The sequence below is a fragment of the Callorhinus ursinus genome, unplaced genomic scaffold, assembly GCF_003265705.2.
Source record: "Callorhinus ursinus isolate GAN/ISIS: 27379988/994484 unplaced genomic scaffold, GSC_fseal_2.0 scaffold107, whole genome shotgun sequence".
NCBI lineage: Eukaryota > Metazoa > Chordata > Mammalia > Carnivora > Otariidae > Callorhinus > Callorhinus ursinus.
The window spans coordinates 799,033-815,780 of NW_027397169.1; the positions used below are offsets into that span (position 1 = coordinate 799,033).

At 57.6% G+C, this 16,748-nt stretch overlaps 3 protein-coding genes across 5 annotated transcripts in view; 2 read left to right on the forward strand and 1 right to left on the reverse strand.

Annotated features, from left to right (window-relative positions):
- Positions 1 to 2,893, forward strand: part of PCP2 (Purkinje cell protein 2) — a 35,915-nt gene extending 33,022 nt beyond the window's left edge. For 2 of the 3 annotated variants that reach the window (XM_025863016.2, XM_073889447.1), the window contains 4 exons: positions 694 to 802; positions 1,342 to 1,456; positions 1,749 to 1,873; positions 2,717 to 2,893. In XM_025863016.2, coding sequence (XP_025718801.2) covers positions 752 to 802; positions 1,342 to 1,456; positions 1,749 to 1,873; positions 2,717 to 2,836 — 411 coding nt within the window. In that variant the 5' untranslated portion in view covers positions 694 to 751 and the 3' untranslated portion in view covers positions 2,837 to 2,893. Of the gene's footprint in view, positions 1 to 693; positions 803 to 1,159; positions 1,263 to 1,341; positions 1,457 to 1,748; positions 1,874 to 2,716 lie in introns of those variants that run through there. The other variant, XM_073889448.1, reaches the window with a different exon arrangement.
- A 9-nt stretch (positions 2,894 to 2,902) lies between these two features.
- On the reverse strand, positions 2,903 to 4,514 carry PET100 (PET100 cytochrome c oxidase chaperone). Its single transcript, XM_025863192.2, has 4 exons — positions 4,390 to 4,514; positions 3,561 to 3,647; positions 3,361 to 3,393; positions 2,903 to 3,027 (listed from the first exon to the last, which is right to left on the reverse strand). Exons 1-4 carry the CDS (start codon positions 4,414 to 4,416, stop codon positions 2,944 to 2,946), a joined length of 231 nt encoding a protein of 76 aa, XP_025718977.1. The 5' UTR covers positions 4,417 to 4,514; the 3' UTR covers positions 2,903 to 2,943.
- Positions 4,515 to 4,619: 105 nt separating this feature from the next.
- XAB2 (XPA binding protein 2) lies at positions 4,620 to 16,587 on the forward strand. The gene is made up of 19 exons (XM_025863181.2): positions 4,620 to 4,776; positions 9,685 to 9,833; positions 10,069 to 10,192; positions 10,401 to 10,598; positions 11,350 to 11,484; positions 11,572 to 11,736; positions 12,301 to 12,445; positions 12,745 to 12,896; positions 12,994 to 13,113; positions 13,297 to 13,428; positions 13,532 to 13,663; positions 13,756 to 13,869; positions 14,841 to 15,003; positions 15,088 to 15,278; positions 15,365 to 15,487; positions 15,573 to 15,744; positions 16,014 to 16,143; positions 16,250 to 16,359; positions 16,463 to 16,587. Exons 1-19 carry the CDS (start codon positions 4,726 to 4,728, stop codon positions 16,522 to 16,524), a joined length of 2,568 nt encoding a protein of 855 aa, XP_025718966.1. The 5' UTR covers positions 4,620 to 4,725; the 3' UTR covers positions 16,525 to 16,587.
- Positions 16,588 to 16,748: the final 161 nt, after the last annotated feature.

The following is a 16,748-nucleotide window of genomic DNA, read 5'->3' on the forward strand; positions in this document are numbered from 1 at the left end:
GAAGCCCCACATCGGGCTCCCTGCTCAGCGGAGAATCTGCTTCTCCATCTCCCTCTGCCCCCCCTCCCCCCCCCCCCCCACACCCCCCCCTGCTCTCTCACTCTCTCTCAAATAAATAAAACCTTAAAAAAAAAAAAAAAAAGGAAATCTCAGACCTTCTTGTCTTAGGGCCTGTGGTGGGCAACCAGACCCAGGGACAGTGAGTAGGAGGGGTGGCCAGGAGACAGAGATGGAGCTAGTCGGCCTGGTGGTGCCTCAGTGGTCCTCAGGTCCAGCTTCTTCCCCCACCACCTGCGGATGGCAACTGCCCTCCCAGCAGGGTGAGACCATCCTGCACTGCTTCTCACTGGTGGGCTACAGATCTCACCTGAGCTGCCCTGGTGGCCTGACCTCTCCCAGTGGGGCCAGCCAGCCCCCCTCGCCCCACTGTGGGGACACTGGTCTGGCCTGCTGCTGAGCCCCACCTGACAGTTCTTGGGGCCCAGTGAGTCCTGCTGGGCGAGGTCCAAACCCAGGTCACCCTGTCTCCTACCCTCACAGCAGCACTGCATCCTGCTGCAAAAACAATTATCTGGATCATCTTTATGGGGCTTAAGCTTGGGTGGGAGCAGATGGGGCATGAGCTGGGGATTTGGGGCTGAGTATCCACTCCCCCCCATATCCCAGTCTTTTAAAAAGCCTTCTCTGGCACAGGGCCGGGACAGAGGAAAGCAGAGAAGTGGACAGGACCCAGGGGAGGGGAGCAGGGACAATGATGGACCAGGAAGAGAAGGTGGACGGGAGCTTGGCCCCCTACGTCAAGGTAAGCAGATCCCACCCCACACATCCCTCCAACTCAAGGGCCTGTGAATGACAACACTAATTAGTTTGTAGGGCACCTAATTAGCAAGCAAGTCTCCTGGGACCCCTGACCCAGTTGCCGCCCAAGGAAGTGCTGGTGGGCATGAGGGTCCAAGTGCCTAACACAGCCCCAGGGCAGAGGTCAGGGCTCTCGGTGCTAACCCCTGTGAGGTGGGGGATGCTGGGATTTGGGGGCAGCCCCTGGTATGTTTCCCTGGCTCATGTCCCAGCCCCCAGGCCACCCTGCAGTCAGGCCCCAATTTAGGACGTCAGGATGCTGGCACCGGCAGCCTCTCCCTTGAGGCAGCACCACGTGGGGTGGCCCTGCTAGCTGGACCCCTGGGGCAGGGACTGGGATGGGGAAGGAGGCTCAGGTCTCATTCTGAGCAGCTCTGCAGAGCAGCGCATCGGCGGGGACCATGGTGAGAGCCGAGGAGGGGAGGGGAGGGGAGGGGTTCCCCAGCTGAGAGTCCAGCTGGACTGAGTGTATCTGTCCCCTAGGCTGGCTCTCCAGATCAGGAGGGCTTCTTCAACCTGCTGAGCCACGTGCAGGGTGACCGGATGGAGGAGCAGCGGTGCTCGCTGCAGGCAGGGCCAGATCCGACCTCCGAGAGCCGTGAGAGCGGGCACGGGGGGTGTGGGGGGAGTGGGACTGGTGTGATGTTTGGGGGCATAAACGGGGCAGGGCGTAGGGATCCAGGGAGAGTGGCCATCTGGGGGGCCTGTGGCAAGAACCTGAGAAAGTAAGCTGCAAATGGGAACACTGGGCAAGGGATGAGGGGGGAGAGGCGAGCGCACTTCCGAGAGAACATGAGTGGAGGCGGAGGAGCGGGTTGGGGGCTCCAGCTGGGCTGTGTCCCCTGGAGTCAGTGTGTATGTTCATCCCCACATGCTTCTGCTTAATGCAGAGAGTGGCCCTGCACCTGAGATGGACAGTCTCATGGACATGCTGGCCAGTACCCAGGGCCGCCGTATGGATGACCAGCGTGTGACAGTCAGCACCCTGCCTGGCTTCCAGCCCATAGGCCCCAAGGTAGGTGACGTGCTGCTGGGGCTGAGCAGAGACCTGCTAGGCTGAGTGCTCTGACCCTGCCTCCCACCCCCAGCCAGGAGTAAATGGGGCCTCACCCTCACGTCTAGCCACGACTTGCCCCCTGGGGATGAGTGCCTGGTAAGAATGCCACCCTGGGTCCCTGCCAGTCACAGGATCCTGGCCAATCCAATCCCCAACTTCGGGTGGGAGGACAAAGGCCCAGACAGGGCCGAGAGGGGCCCAAGGTCAGGCCGGGGGCAGGTTTAATGTCAGAGCCGTGGCTGGAACTCGGGGGCCCTGCCGCCCTGTCTCAGGGTTTCAGGGAAGACAGAATGAGCAGACCCCCTTCCTAGGAAGACACCTCCGAGGAAGAGGACACATGAGTTTATACACGGGACACAGACCTCCGTACACTAGTGTCTATGACACACATATGCACGCACAGCCTGGGTTCTGATCAAGACCCCAAATACCACCCTAAAGGTTGAGTAACGGGCGCCTGGGTGGCTCAGTCGTTAGGCGTCTGCCTTCGGCTCAGGTCATGATCCCAGGGTCCTGGGATCGAGTCCCACGTCGGGCTCCCTGCTCGGCGAGAGGCCTGCTTCTCCCCCTCCCACTCCCCCTGTGTTCCTGCTCTCACTGTCTCTCTCTGTCAAATAAATAAAATCTTTAAAAAAAATAAATAAATAAATAAAGGTTGAGTAACTAAGGTACATAGAAGCGGCGGATGGTACGGACAGACGGCAGGAGGGGGCACACAGGCACCCTCCCCCAATGTCTGGGTCACCTCCGACTGGCACTGTCCTTGGTCCCTCCCTCTGGCTGACCCCTCTTTATCCACAGGACGGAGTGCAGAAACGAGCCGGGACGCTCAGCCCCCAACCCCTCCTCACCCCTCAAGACCCGACTGCCCTCAGCTTCCGTCGGAACAGCAGCCCCCAACCCCAGACACAAGCCCCCTGAGGGCCTGAGCCATCCTGGGCCCTGCATGGCCCCTGAAAACAGACAATAAAACACTTCCACAAGAAATAAGGAACTGTGTGTTATTTCATGGGTGGAGGGGCTAGGCTTCAGGAGCTCTGCTGGGCAGCACGAAGGAGCTTCTCCTCCCGCTGCTTCCGTAGCCTCTCTTTGAATTCTTCTAACTCCTGGCGCTGGGGGTTGGAGAAGGGGGGTGGAACGGGAAGCGAGGAGGACACACACCTCAGGGGCTTAGACCCCCTTCCCCCCGACCCTGCCCTTACTCCCCCAGGCCACAGCTTCACAGAGTTCAGCATCTACACTGGAAGCCCTGTGCCAATTACAGGGAGGGTCCAAGGGGGATCATCTTCATCTTTCAGGAAGAGGGCAAGAAAGAAATTATATGCCCCTCTGCTCTCAGTTCTCTTTCCTCATGACTGAGAGCAAAATTTTCATTCAAATCCATCATGGCCACAGGGATCCAGGCACCTCCGTCCCTTTAGGGGGAAGAAGAGTATGTGACTTACCTGGTCCTCCTTCTCAGGTGGCCACAGCTCCCTCTGTGGGGACAAAGTAACAGCTGGTAGCATGAGCCAGGAGACTCGAGAGCCCCCCACCCAGGGCAGGGTTGGCTGGTGGGAAGCAGACATTGGTCCCCAGCAGGCTGGTGCTCCATTCTCTCCCCCACGCCCTGGAATGAACCCATGAATACTCTCCCTGTGCCCACCTTGCGCTGTATGACATAGTCCTCAAACCACTCGGCCTGATTGGCAATCCAGAACATAGCCACAGGGAAGGTGAGGTAGAGCGTCATCTAGAAGGGCAGGGGGTAAATGAACGGAGCCACAGATTAAACCCCTTCCACAACACGCATGGTTGCTCAGAGCCTGGAGGACCATCCTCCCGCAGAGCTTACGCGTGCCTCCTCAGGGTCCCCAAGAACCGCAGAACTTCCACCAAGGATACAGAAGCCTGCCACCTTAAAGCCTAGACCCCTAAGGGTAATAATTTAAGAGACCTCAAAGCCTCCTCCAAGTCTGGGGAAACTCCCTCTCGAAGACACACACACACACACACACACACACACACGCGCGCGCGCGCGCGCGCGCAAGCGCAAAGACCCCTCACTCAGAGTACAAAAACCTCGTCCTAAAGTCGAAGGCATCTTCGTGAGACCTCATTACCCACCCATTCGTCAGATCCCTGGAACATCTTCAAACCCAGGAGGCCTCGTTATTTGGAATCTATTCCTCTAATCACAGGGGTCTCCCTGTTAGAAACACACAACCACCCGGAGCCCATGAGCTTCCTCGGGGTTTCGAGCCTTCCTTCTCGGAGCCCCTTTTTCAGATCACTCCTCTCAGACGCCCTTCCGCACACCAGCCCGCCCCTACCCCAGCGCCCCCTCCGCTGGGCTTCCAACCCTAAAGATCCCTCTCAAAACTCGGAAGCTTTCTCCCCACACTGCCCTCTCTCCTGGAACCCCCTCCCCTTCAGAGCCGCCTCCTCAGTCCCGGGAGGAGTCCAACCGTCCACCCACTGCAAAGCTCACTGACCCGAAACACCTCCAGCTTCACTCCCATCTCGCTTCTCCCAGGCTACAAAGCCGCTTCCGCCCAGAGTCAACCCTTCAGCAAAACAGCAGCTCATTGGGCGTTCGCAGGCTCCACCACTGAAGCTGATTGGTAGAGGAGTTTCAAGATGACGTCATATTCGGGAGCCTCTTCTCTGCTTCCGGTCGCTGGCGCCTTCTAAGCGAAAGTCAACAAACGCTGTCCGCGGGGTTGAAAAGGGTTCAACCAATAGGAAATAGGTCTGGCCCCGGGGGGCGGGCCTTCAGCGGGAGGCGTCATTATAACACGACTCCTTTCGGTACCTGGAGAGCCACGAAGATGGTGGTGATGGCGCGTCTTTCCCGGCCGCAGCGGCCGGACCTCGTTTTCGTGAGTTCGCGGCGGGGCCGGGGGTGGCCCGTGTGGTAGCACCGGCCTTGGATGCTGCAGGGGTTTCAGGCCTGGCCGCCTGGGGTGTCTGGGCCAAAACTCTGTCCACCCGAGGGCCGGGCGTGTGGACCCGGCTGTCCAGGAGCAAAGTTCTGGTGCCGGAGTCCAGGTGGTCTGAGTGAAGACTTGCTGTCGAGGTTAAGGGCCAGGCGACCCGGGCCTCCGGTGGAAATGGGAGCGCGCGGGGAGAGGGGTGGATCTCATAGCTAAATCTTGTAGAGATCTGGCGTCTGAAGTAGAGGCTAGTGACCCAAAGCCAGGGCTCTGGTTTCTGTGGTAAAGTCTTGGTGTTCTAAGTAACGACCTAGGTTTGGCCCTGAGCCTTGTAGTTTCTGAAATAAAGGATTGGTGTCTGGATTAGGAGAACTCTGGAGTCAGATGTGGAGCTGGTCAGGCGATGGCCAGTGGGATCCTGAAGACTTGGTATCTTGGTATCTGGAACGCAGGCGTGTCTTTTGATTGTGCTTCGCAGATATTGCAGGAGATTTTTTCTTTTTGTTTTCTTTCTTTCTCTCTCTCCCTTTTTTTTTTTTTTAACAAATTGAAGGCTTGTAGCAACCCTGCATCAAGCGTGTTGGCACAATTTTCCAACAGCATTTGCTCACTTCATGTCTCTCTGTCACGTTTTGGTAATTCTCACAGTATTTCAAACTTTTCCATTGCTTTTGGGGCACCGGGAGCCACACCCAAATAAAAGGGGAAGTTAATAAATGTATGTGTTTTGACTGCGTCATGGGCTATTGCCCACCTCTGTCCTTGGGCCTCCCTACTCCGGAGACATAACAATGTTGAAATTAGACCAATTAATAACCTTACAGTGGACTCTAAGTGTTCAAGTGAAGGGAATAGTCACACATCTCTTGCTTTAAATCAAAAGCTAGAGATGATTAAGCTTAATGAGGAAGGCATGTTGGAAGCTGAGAAAGGCCGAAAGCTAGGCCTTTTGCACCAAACAGCCAAGTGGTGAATGCAGAAGAAACATTCGGGAAGAAAATTAGAAGTGCTACTCCAGTGAACACATGAATAATAAAAATGTGAAACAGCCTTATTGCTGTTCTAGAGAAAATTTTAGTGGTCTGGGTAGAAGATCAAACCAGACACAACATCCCCTTAGGCCAAAGTCTAATTCAGAGCAAGGCCCAACTCTTTGGTTCTACAAAGCCTAAGGGAGGTGAGGAAGCTGCAGGAGATGAGTTTGAAGCTAACAGAGGTTGGTTCATAAGGTTTAAGGAAAGAAGCCATCTCCATAACAAAAGTGCAAAGTGAAGCAGCGAGTGCCAATATAGGATCTGTGGTAAGTTAATCAGAAGATCTAGGGGCGCCTGGGGTGTCTCAGTTGGTTAAGTGTCTGCCTTTGGCTCAAGTCATGATCCCAGGGTCCTGGGATCAAGCCCTGTGTTGGGAATCCCTGCTCAGCGGGGAGTCTACTTCTCCCTCTTCCTACCCCCTCTTGTGCACTCTCCCTTTCACTCTCTCTCTCAAATAAATAAATACAATCTTAAAAAGAAGAAGAAGATGTAGTTAAGGGGCACCTGGGTGGCTCAGTTGGTTAAGTGTCTGCCTTCGGCTCAGGTCATGATCCCGGGGTCCTGGGATCGAGCCCCGTGTGTCTGACTCCCTGCTCAGTGGAGAGCCTGCTTCTCCCTCTCTCTCTGCTGCTCCTCCTGCTTGTGTGCATTCTTTCCCTCTCTCCCTCTCCAATAAGTAAATAATATCTTTTTGAAAGAAAAGCTAGTTAAGATAATGAAGGTGAGTACACGAAACAGACTTTTAAAATTTATTTTATATATTATTATTATTTCTCACAATCCTGAGATCAAGACCTGAGCTGAGATCAAGAGTTGGACGCTTAACCAACCAAGCCACCCAGGTGCCCCAAACAGACTTTTAAATAAATGGAAAAGCCTTTTCGGAAGAAGATGCTATCTAGGGCTCTCATAGTTAGAGAAGAAAAGTCAGTGCCTGGCTTCAGCACTTCAAAGGACAGGCTGACTCTATTGCCCATAAAGTCATCAAGCTAATGCTGCTGATGACTTTAAGTTGAAGCTGGTGCTCATTTACCATTCTAAAAATCCTAGGGCCCTTAAGAATTAAGCTAAAGCTACTCTGTGCTGTATAAGTGGAACAACAAAGCTTGGATGATGGCATATCTGTTTACAACGCTGTTTACTAAATATTTTGAATCCAGTGTTGAGACCTACTGCTCAGAAAAAAAGATTCCTTCCAAATAATGACTGCTCATTAACAATCTACCTGGTTATCCAAGGGCTCTGACAGAGATGTACAATGAAATTAATGTTGTTTTCGTGGCTGCTGATAAAACATCCATTCTGTAGCCTACAGGCCAAAGAGTAATCTCAATTTTCAGGTCTTATTATTTAAAGATTTTTTACTTATTTATTTGACAGAGAGAGACACAGCGAGAGAGGGAACACAAGCAGGGGGAGCAGGAGAGGGAGAAACAGGCCTCCTGCCGAGCAGGGAGCCGGACACGGGGCTCAATCCCAGGACCCTGGGATCATGACCTGAGCCGAAGGCAGACGCTTAACGACTGAGCCACCCAGGCGTCCTTGGTCTTATTACTTAAGAAATACATTTCATAATGTTATAGCTGCCATAGATAGCAATTACTCTGATCTGGGAAAAGCAAATTGAAAACCTTCTGGAAAGGATTCACCATTAAGAACATTCAGATTCGGGCGCCTGGGTGGCTCAGTTGGTTGAGTGACTGCCTTCAGCTCAGGTCATGATCCCGGAGTCCTGGGATCGAGTCCCACATCGGGCTCCCGGCTCAGCAGGGAGCCTGCTTCTCCCTCTGACCCTCTCCCCCTCATGCTGTTTCTCTCTCGCTCGCTCTCTAATAAATAGATAAATAAAATCTTAAAAAAAAAAATTCTGATTCATGAGGAGGGGTCGAAGTATCAACCTTAACAGGGCTTTGGAAGAAGTTGATCCCAACTGTCATGAATGACTTTGAGGGGTTCCAGCCTTCAGGGGAAGAAGTAACCGCAGGTGTGGCACAAACAGCAAGAGAACCAGAATTAGAAGTGGAGACTTAAGATGGGACTGCATTGCTGCAATCTCATGATAAAATTTGAATGGAGGAGTTGCTTTCTTATGCATGAGCAAAGAAAGGGGTTTCTTGAGATGGAATCTACTGGTGAAGATGCTGCGAAGATCGTTGAAATGCCAACAGGGCTTTTAGAATATTACATAAACTCAGTTGACAAAGCAGCAGCGGGGTTTGAGAGGATTGATTCCAGTCTGGAAGGAAGTCCTACTCTGGGTAAAATGCTGTCAAACCGAATCACATACTACAGAGAAGTCGTTAACGGAGGGAAGATTCAATTGATGTGGCAAACTATTTTGTCTTTTTTAAGAAATTGCCACAGTCACCCCAGCCTTCAGCAGCCACCACCCCAATCAGTCAGCAGCTATCACCAGGGAGGCAAGACCGTCCACCAGCAAAAAGATTACAACTCACTGAAAGCTCAGATGGTGATTAACATTTTTAGCAAGAAAGTATTTTTTAATGAAGATACATAGATTTTTGAGACCTAGTGTCATTGCACATTTAGTAGACTACAGTGTAGCATAAGTATAACTTATATGCTCTAGGAAACCAAAAAATTCACTTGACCCACTGTATTGTGATACTCACTGTACTGTGGTCTGGAACCGAACCCGCAATATCCATGAGGTATGCTTATTGAGGCCTGGCCTCTTCACCAGGTTTTTAGTGTTTAGTATTAGTGAGGTTTAGTGGTGGTCCACACCTCTCCTGAGGTAAAGGTCTAGCTTCTGTCGACCCTGAAAATAAAACTGCCAGTTATTTTACCAGCAAAATGGGTTTATTTAAGAGTGGCAGAGGAGGGCACCTGGGTGGCTCAGTTGGTTGAGCGACTGCCTTCGGCCCAGGTCATGATCCCAGAGCCCTGGGATCGAGTCCCGCATCGGGCTCCCAGCTTAGCGGGGAGCCTGCTTCTCCCTCTGACCCTCTCCCCTGTCATGCTGTTTCTCTCTCTCTAATAAATAAATAAAATCTTTAAAATAAAAAAAAATTTTTTTTAATTACCATTTCCATAAAAAAGAAAGTGGCAGAGGAATTTTAAATAGGAATATGCAATCTCTGGTAAAACCAAAGGCAAGTCTGGAGAACAAAGGAGAGGAATGTCACTTGGTAGAGAAAAAGGAGTCAGCTGGGAGGGGCTGCTTTGAAGGAAAGTCTGTTAGGAGAAAGTACTAGTTCAGGGTGGTGATGGCTTCTCATTGACTGAGTTGTGGCAGTCTCTCATTGGCTGGGCTGTTGCCAGGCCAGGAGAAAATCTTCCTGTGGGGGTTCTGCAATTGACAGATGGTAGGGCATGAGGGTTCTTCCTTCAGGGCTTCCCCATTCCATTTCAAATGAGGTTTTCTTATTCATTTTCCAAGTTCTGGGGCAGAGTTGAGCTACACTCTGGATAGTGGGAGCCTGAGATGCCAAAGGCCTGGTGTTCAGGAAGAGGCACATTGTGCGGAGTTATAGGTTGGTGTCCAGGTCCGAGCAAGGCCTGGCATTGGACCAGGGAGTCTAAGGAATCTGGCCATCTGAGCCAGAGAGTGGATGGCTCGATCTGGAAGTCCAAAAGAGTGGTGTCTGGGTGACAATCTCGGGAGTCTGGCCTAGAACCCTGATTGAAGAGTCTGATGATCTGGGTCAGATGGTGGGTAGTAGATTTCCAAGGAGTAAGGTCCGGACCTAAGCCCTAGGATCTGGGTGTCTGGGTGACCTGGCTCTGATGAACAGGGGGACCTGGGACCAGACTCTGAGGGCAGGTCCCTCTCCTCCCCATTCCATGGCTCCCACAGGAGGAAGAGGACCTCCCCTATGAGGAGGAGATCATGCGGAACCAGTTCTCGGTCAAGTGCTGGCTCCGCTACATTGAGTTCAAACAAGGTGCCCCGAAGCCCAGGCTCAACCAGCTGTATGAGCGGGCACTGAAGCTGCTGCCCTGCAGGTGGGAATTGCTCCAGCCCCCCCCCCCCCCCATCCTGGTCTAACAGAACCAGTCGGGAGGTCCCCAGGGATGGCTCATGTTTTGGCACCAAGTAGCCGTCCCCCCATTGCTGAGACTTGTCATGCTTCCCCAGGCCCCTTCTCCCGGCAGTTGCTTCGTGGGGGCAGGGGGAGGGGTTTTGGGGGGCTGTAAGGGGGACCGGGCATCCCCTTTCCCCCCCCCCCCCCCCCCCCAGCTACAAACTCTGGTACCGATACCTGAAGGCACGCCGGGCACAGGTGAAGCGTCGCTGCGTGACTGACCCTGCCTATGAAGATGCCAACAACTGCCACGAGAGGGCCTTTGTGTTCATGCACAAGGTGGGGGGTGGGGCTCAGTCCTGGGAAATGCACGAAGCTGCGAGTCCTGCCACCTCGGTAGACTTGCAGTTGAGCTAGACCAGCTAGACTGGGTCCTGGAGGAGGGGGTTCTGGGTGTTGCTGCATTCTGGGCCCTAGGGCAGCGGGGGTCTTTGTGGCAGGCTGTGGCGCCTGCAGCGCACAGCACGCCTCTCCCCCACACCTGCAGATGCCCCGTCTGTGGCTGGACTACTGCCAATTCCTGATGGACCAGGGCCGCGTCACGCACACCCGCCGCACGTTTGACCGTGCCCTCCGGGCCCTGCCCATCACGCAGCACTCTCGTATCTGGCCCCTGTACCTGCGCTTCCTCCGCTCCCACCCGCTGCCTGAGACAGCTGTGCGGGGCTACCGGCGTTTCCTCAAGGTAAGCTGGGGGCGGGGGCACATCCTCGAGTCAGGAGGCTCCCAGAGCTAGTTCCCTGGACACTAGCCCCTTGCAGGATGTCACCTGACAGGAAGTGGAGAAAAGGCTTCCTGAGATAGGCTTTTGTTGGCGATTTGTTTATTCTCCACATATTTGCTAGCACCAGCTGTGTGTCCAGTACCGAGACGGGTCCTGGACAGCGTGACAGAGACAGTCTCTGCATGCGTGGAACTTTTTGGTCTAACTGGGCAGACCGGTGCCCATGAGCTGACCACACAAAACCAGGAAAACCGCTACCACGGGAGGGCAGGGACTGTGAGATGAATGGCTGTGGGAGCGTTTCCAGGTGGGAACCGGGTGCGGATGGTGTGTGGCTTTTCTTAAACTTCTAACAACTGTCGTACGTCGTGAAACTCTTAACACGGTGCTCTTTGGCCAGGGGGCTTGTGGTAAACAGCAAGGCCTAGACGGTGTAGGCTCTACCATTGTTGTCTAAGCCAAACCAGTTGGGGCTGGCCTTGGACCAGTGGGGCCCAGACTGGATCGCCGGGGCCTAGGCTGGACCTTTGGTGCTGAAGCCAGACTGGTGGTCCAACCCAGGTTGGACAGGGGTGGCTGAGGCTGGGTCAGCACGGCTGGCTCTTGATCAAGACGGTGGGGATGGCTGACCTGGAGCCGCTGAGGGGGAGGGGGTGTCGTGGTATGGTTCCTCAGCTCCCCCTGACTGCTGATGGGGCCGGTTGCCGTGCAGCTTAGCCCCGAGAGCGCAGAGGAGTACATCGAGTACCTCAAGTCCAGCGACCGGCTGGATGAAGCCGCGCAGCGCCTGGCCACCGTGGTCAATGATGAGCGCTTCGTGTCCAAGGCTGGCAAGTCCAACTACCAGGTGGGCCTGGGGGGGGGGGGGGGTGGGGCAGGACGGCTCGCCCCCCCGTGCGGAACAGGGCTGAGACTTCTCCTCCTGGCACTGCAGCTGTGGCACGAGCTCTGTGACCTCATCTCCCAGAACCCAGACAAGGTGCAGTCGCTCAATGTGGATGCCATCATCCGCGGGGGCCTCACCCGCTTCACTGACCAGCTGGGCAAGCTCTGGTGCTCGCTGGCTGACTACTATATCCGCAGCGGCCACTTCGAGAAGGTGAGCGGGTACGGGAGCTGACGAGGGGAGGGGGGCAGTCCCTCCAGCTTGTGGCATTCAGGGGACGCACGTGGGCATGTGCAGGAGCAGAAAACACATCCAGGTGCACGACCTTCCTGAAGGTGAGGAGAAGTGGTCCAGCCCTGCTGGCAAGCATGCCCATCTTGGGGTTGGCCAGACCTGAGTTCTTCCTGGCTGGATGGCCTTGAACCCACTAAGCCTGGCACAGGAGTTGGTCACCTCAGGAGTCTTACTGGGTGTCAGGCACCTTACACGCATTTCCCTCAAGGCTCATTGGCTCTACACAAGGGACCATCACCGTCAGCTTACTGGGGAGGGGCCAGAGCCAGGGAGAGCCCTCCCAGAGCCAGGGAGAGCACTCTGGCTGGGCAGGGGGCAGGGGACGGCTCCAGGGCATGGCTCCAGTCATGGCTCTGCTGAGTGTCACTGCTCAGAGCCTGACAGAGCTGGCTCTGGACCGCTGCCGGGGCGGCGCTCTTGGGTTCCCTGTGTTCACGCGGGTGGGCAGCCAGCACCTTCCTTTCACTCTTCGTGTGCCCACAGGCTCGAGATGTGTATGAGGAGGCCATCCGGACCGTGATGACCGTGCGGGACTTCACCCAGGTGTTCGACAGCTACGCCCAGTTTGAGGAGAGCATGATTGCAGCCAAGATGGAGACAGCCTCAGAACTGGGGCGGGAGGAGGAAGGTGGGCTTCCGTGGCGGTCCTGGGCTGGTGAGGGGAGAAGGCCGGGCTGGTGGGCAGGGCTCCGAGCGTCCTGAGTGGCTGGGGCAGGGGAGCGGTGCGTCTCCAGGTCTGTCAGGGGCCGGCAGGGAGGGAGGCCGGCCGAGGGGCCAGGGTAGGTGGAACCTCGGAGAGTAGCCAGGACGAGGGCTGCAACTCCAGCCCGGGTGGCCAGGGGAGTGAGTCTCCAAAGCCCAGAGCACGCGGTGGGGACTGTGCCGAGGCCCTCACTTCTGCTCCCTGGCCCTCATCACGTGGAGCAGATGATGTGGACCTGGAGCTGCGCCTGGCCCGCTTCGAGCAGCTCATCAGCCGGCGGCCCCTGCTCCTCAACAGCGTCTTGCTGCGCCAGAACCCGCACCACGTGCACGAGTGGCACAAGCGCGTGGCCCTGCACCAGGGCCGTCCCCGGGAGGTGCGTGACTGCCCCACCCCCTCGGCCCTGCCCCTCCCCCCCACCCCCACCTGCCAGGGCCCTGACTGTCCCACCTGACTCAATCTCTCCCGCCCAGATCATCAACACATACACGGAGGCTGTGCAGACGGTGGACCCTTTCAAGGCGACAGGCAAGCCCCACACGCTGTGGGTCGCATTTGCCAAGTTTTACGAGGACAACGGGCAGCTGGATGACGTGAGTGCTGTGCCATGTGTGTGTGCGCGTGTGGGTGTGCGTGTGGGCGTGCGCGTTGGCCTTGGCCTTGGCCAGAGGACACAGGAGGCACAGACACGGTCACATATGCCTAAGTTATATACACATGCACCCGCGGGGCGCGGGGGGGCAGGGTCTCAGCCTGCCCTCTGTGTGCCCTGGCAGGCCCGCATCATCCTGGAGAAGGCCACCAAGGTGAGCTTCAAGCAGGTGGACGACCTGGCCAGCGTGTGGTGTGAGTGTGGCGAGCTGGAGCTCCGGCACGAGAACTATGACCAGGCCTTGCGGTTGTTGCGGGTAAATGCAAGCCCGGGTTTGGGGCGGGGGGTGGGGGGGCCGCGCCGTGTGGCCAGGCCCAGGACTTCCCTAAGCTCCCCCCTCCGCTGCTGGCTCCCTGCAGAAGGCCACCGCGCTGCCCGCCCGCCGAGCCGAGTACTTTGACGGCTCGGAGCCTGTGCAGAACCGTGTGTACAAGTCGCTGAAGGTGTGGTCGATGCTCGCTGACCTAGAGGAGAGCCTAGGCACCTTCCAGGTGAGCTGCGTGGCCAAGGGCCTGTGGCAGGGGGTGGGCTGGGGCTGCAGACCCTGCCCCAGGACGTGCTCTGACCTGCCCCTGACCCGCAGTCCACCAAGGCCGTGTATGACCGCATCCTGGACCTGCGCATCGCCACGCCCCAGATCGTCATCAACTACGCCATGTTCCTGGAGGAGCACAAGTACTTTGAGGAGAGCTTCAAGGTGAGGGGGTGAGCTGGGGGCCCCAGACAGCAGCGTGTCCTCCTCAGTGCCTTGGGCACTGAGTCAGTGTGCTCTGCCGCCCTAACGAAGTGCCACACGCCGGGGAACTTAAACAACGGAGACGTGTCATCTTAGTCCCAGAGGCTGGAAATCTCAGACTGTGGTGTCAGCGGGGCTGGTTTCTCCTGAGGCCTCTCTCCTTGGTGTGCGGGTGGCCCTCTTCTTCCTGTGGCCTCCCGTGGTCATCCCTGTGTGTGTCTGTGTCTTAATCTCCTCGTTGAAGATTCCAGCCGTTGGATTAGGGCCCACTATAACAATCTCATCTTCATTTCCTTTTTAAAGACCTCATCTCTAAGTACAGTTCCATTCTGAGGTCCTGGGGTTGTGGCTTTGACAGGAACTTGGGGGACACAGTTCACCCTGCTTCTGTGTGTATGGGGGGTGTTTGGTGTGGGTGTGTGTGGGCTGTCCCCGCTCTGTCACTCAGGCCCTGGGTTGTAGGTCTGCACGTGTACACGCTGTGAGGCCCCACCGGGCTGCTTGGCAGGTTAGGTTATGTGCGGAGACTATCCGGACACAGCTGGGGAGGTCATACACGACATGACACACAGGCCACCCCCAGCCTGAGTGATGCAGGCCTTGCCCCTTGGCCCTGGCATGTGAACCTTCTCGCAGGGCTCTGGGTTCCAGTGTCTGCAGAGCTGCAAGGTCCGCCCCTCCACCGCCCCCAAGTGCCCTGCCCATAAGGCTGCCCCCTGGTGCCTTGGTCAGTCCTAGCCCTGCCCTGTCACGGGGGGCTTTGCAGTCTGCTGAGGGAGGCATACAGACCCCTTTGCGTTGTGATTGTAGGGAGGGGTGGCTAGGGAAAGGCCACCTTGCTCAGCCCAAGGGAGACGGGCAGGCTCCCGGCAGCCTGGGCGCCAGGCGCGCTCACTCTGCCTTGCCACGCGTGACTCCCTCTCTCGGGGCAGGCGTACGAGCGCGGCATCTCGCTGTTCAAGTGGCCCAACGTGTCCGACATCTGGAGCACCTACCTGACCAAATTCATCGCCCGCTACGGGGGCCGCAAGCTGGAGCGAGCACGGGACCTCTTTGAACAGGCGCTGGACGGCTGCCCTCCCAAATACGCAAAGAGTGAGGCGGGCGGGGTGGGCGGGGTGGGGCGGGGCGGGGCGGGGGCCAGGCCGCAGCCTCTGACCCACCGTCCTCCCGGCACAGCGCTGTACCTGCTGTACGCGCAGCTGGAGGAGGAGTGGGGCCTGGCCCGGCACGCCATGGCCGTGTACGAACGCGCCACCAGGGCCGTGGAGCCCGCGCAGCAGTACGACATGTTCAACATCTACATCAAGCGTGCGGCCGAGATCTACGGCGTCACCCACACCCGTGGCATCTATCAGAAGGCCATTGAGGTGCCCCGTGGGGGCGGGGGGCCGTTCTGGAGGCCGGCCCAGGGTCTGGGCACCCCGCTGACGCCCACCCCCTTTCCACCCGGCAGGTGCTGTCAGATGAGCACGCCCGGGAGATGTGCCTGCGGTTCGCAGACATGGAGTGCAGGCTTGGCGAGATCGACCGGGCACGCGCCATCTACAGCTTCTGCTCCCAGATCTGTGACCCCCGGGTAGGGAGAGAGCCTGGTGGGCGGGCAGGAGGATGGGGTGCAGCCGAGCCAGCCGGCTCACGCGCATGCTGCCTACCCTCCACAGACCACTGGGGCTTTCTGGCAAACGTGGAAGGACTTCGAGGTCCGGCATGGCAATGAGGACACCATCCGGGAGATGCTGCGGATCCGCCGCAGCGTGCAGGCCACATACAACACTCAGGTCAACTTCATGGCCTCGCAGATGCTCAAGGTGTCAGGCAGCGCCACGGGCACTGGTGAGCAGCTGCGGGCTACCCCTCAACCCTGGCCAGGTCCTCTCGGCCCGGCCTCTGCCCTCTGCCCAGCCTTGACCTCCTGGTCTGGGAGCACTGGGGGTCCACCTCCACCTCCCCCCCTGGAGACTGGGAACTGCTTGAGGGCTGGGTGCTCAGACAGCTTGGGGCACCCAGAGCAAGGTGGGCCGTGGGCTGTGGTGGGGGCCAATGTGGCTGTGGGGAGGGCAGGACCCCGCTTATGCTGGCTGACCCCGTGCCCCCCGCCGCAGTGTCTGACCTGGCCCCTGGGCAGAGCGGCATGGATGACATGAAGCTGCTGGAGCAGCGAGCAGAGCAGCTAGCCGCCGAGGCCGAGCGGGACCAGCCCCCGCGGGCCCAGAGCAAGATCCTGTTTGTGAGGTAGGGGTGCGGGGGGCGGTGCGAGTGAGCCAGCTCCTGTTCGAGGGGGGGGGTGCCGGGGAGGCCGGGCGGCGTGGCCCCCTCCGTGACCCCGGCCTGCCTGCAGGAGTGACGCCTCCCGGGAGGAGCTGGCCGAGCTGGCCCAGCAAGCCAACCCGGAGGAGATCGAGCTGGGGGAGGACGACGACGAGGACGACATGGACCTGGAGCCCAATGGTAGGGGGCCGGCCGGACAGGCCGCGTGGTGATTTGGGGGGAGGCAGAGGCAGGGCCCCCTCCTGGAGTGACCACGTCCTCCCTGCCTCCCCCTCTTCTCCAGAGGTGCGGCTGGAACAGCAGAGTGTGCCGGCCGCCGTGTTCGGGAGCCTGAAGGAGGACTGACCGCACCCCGGCCCCCCCGCCCCCCGTCTGTCCTCCCCCAATATAGCCTGTGTGTGTACGTCACAGTCTGAGCCTCCTTCCTCCACCCTTCTCGCTGCCCGGGTGCCCGTATGGACTGCCTGCTCAGTGGTGCTCTGGCCCTGGGCCCAGCCCCCACCCTTCCCCGCACTCCCCCCCCCCCCCACCAGATTGGCTGGTGCAGGAGGTGGGGCAGCCGGGCTCCA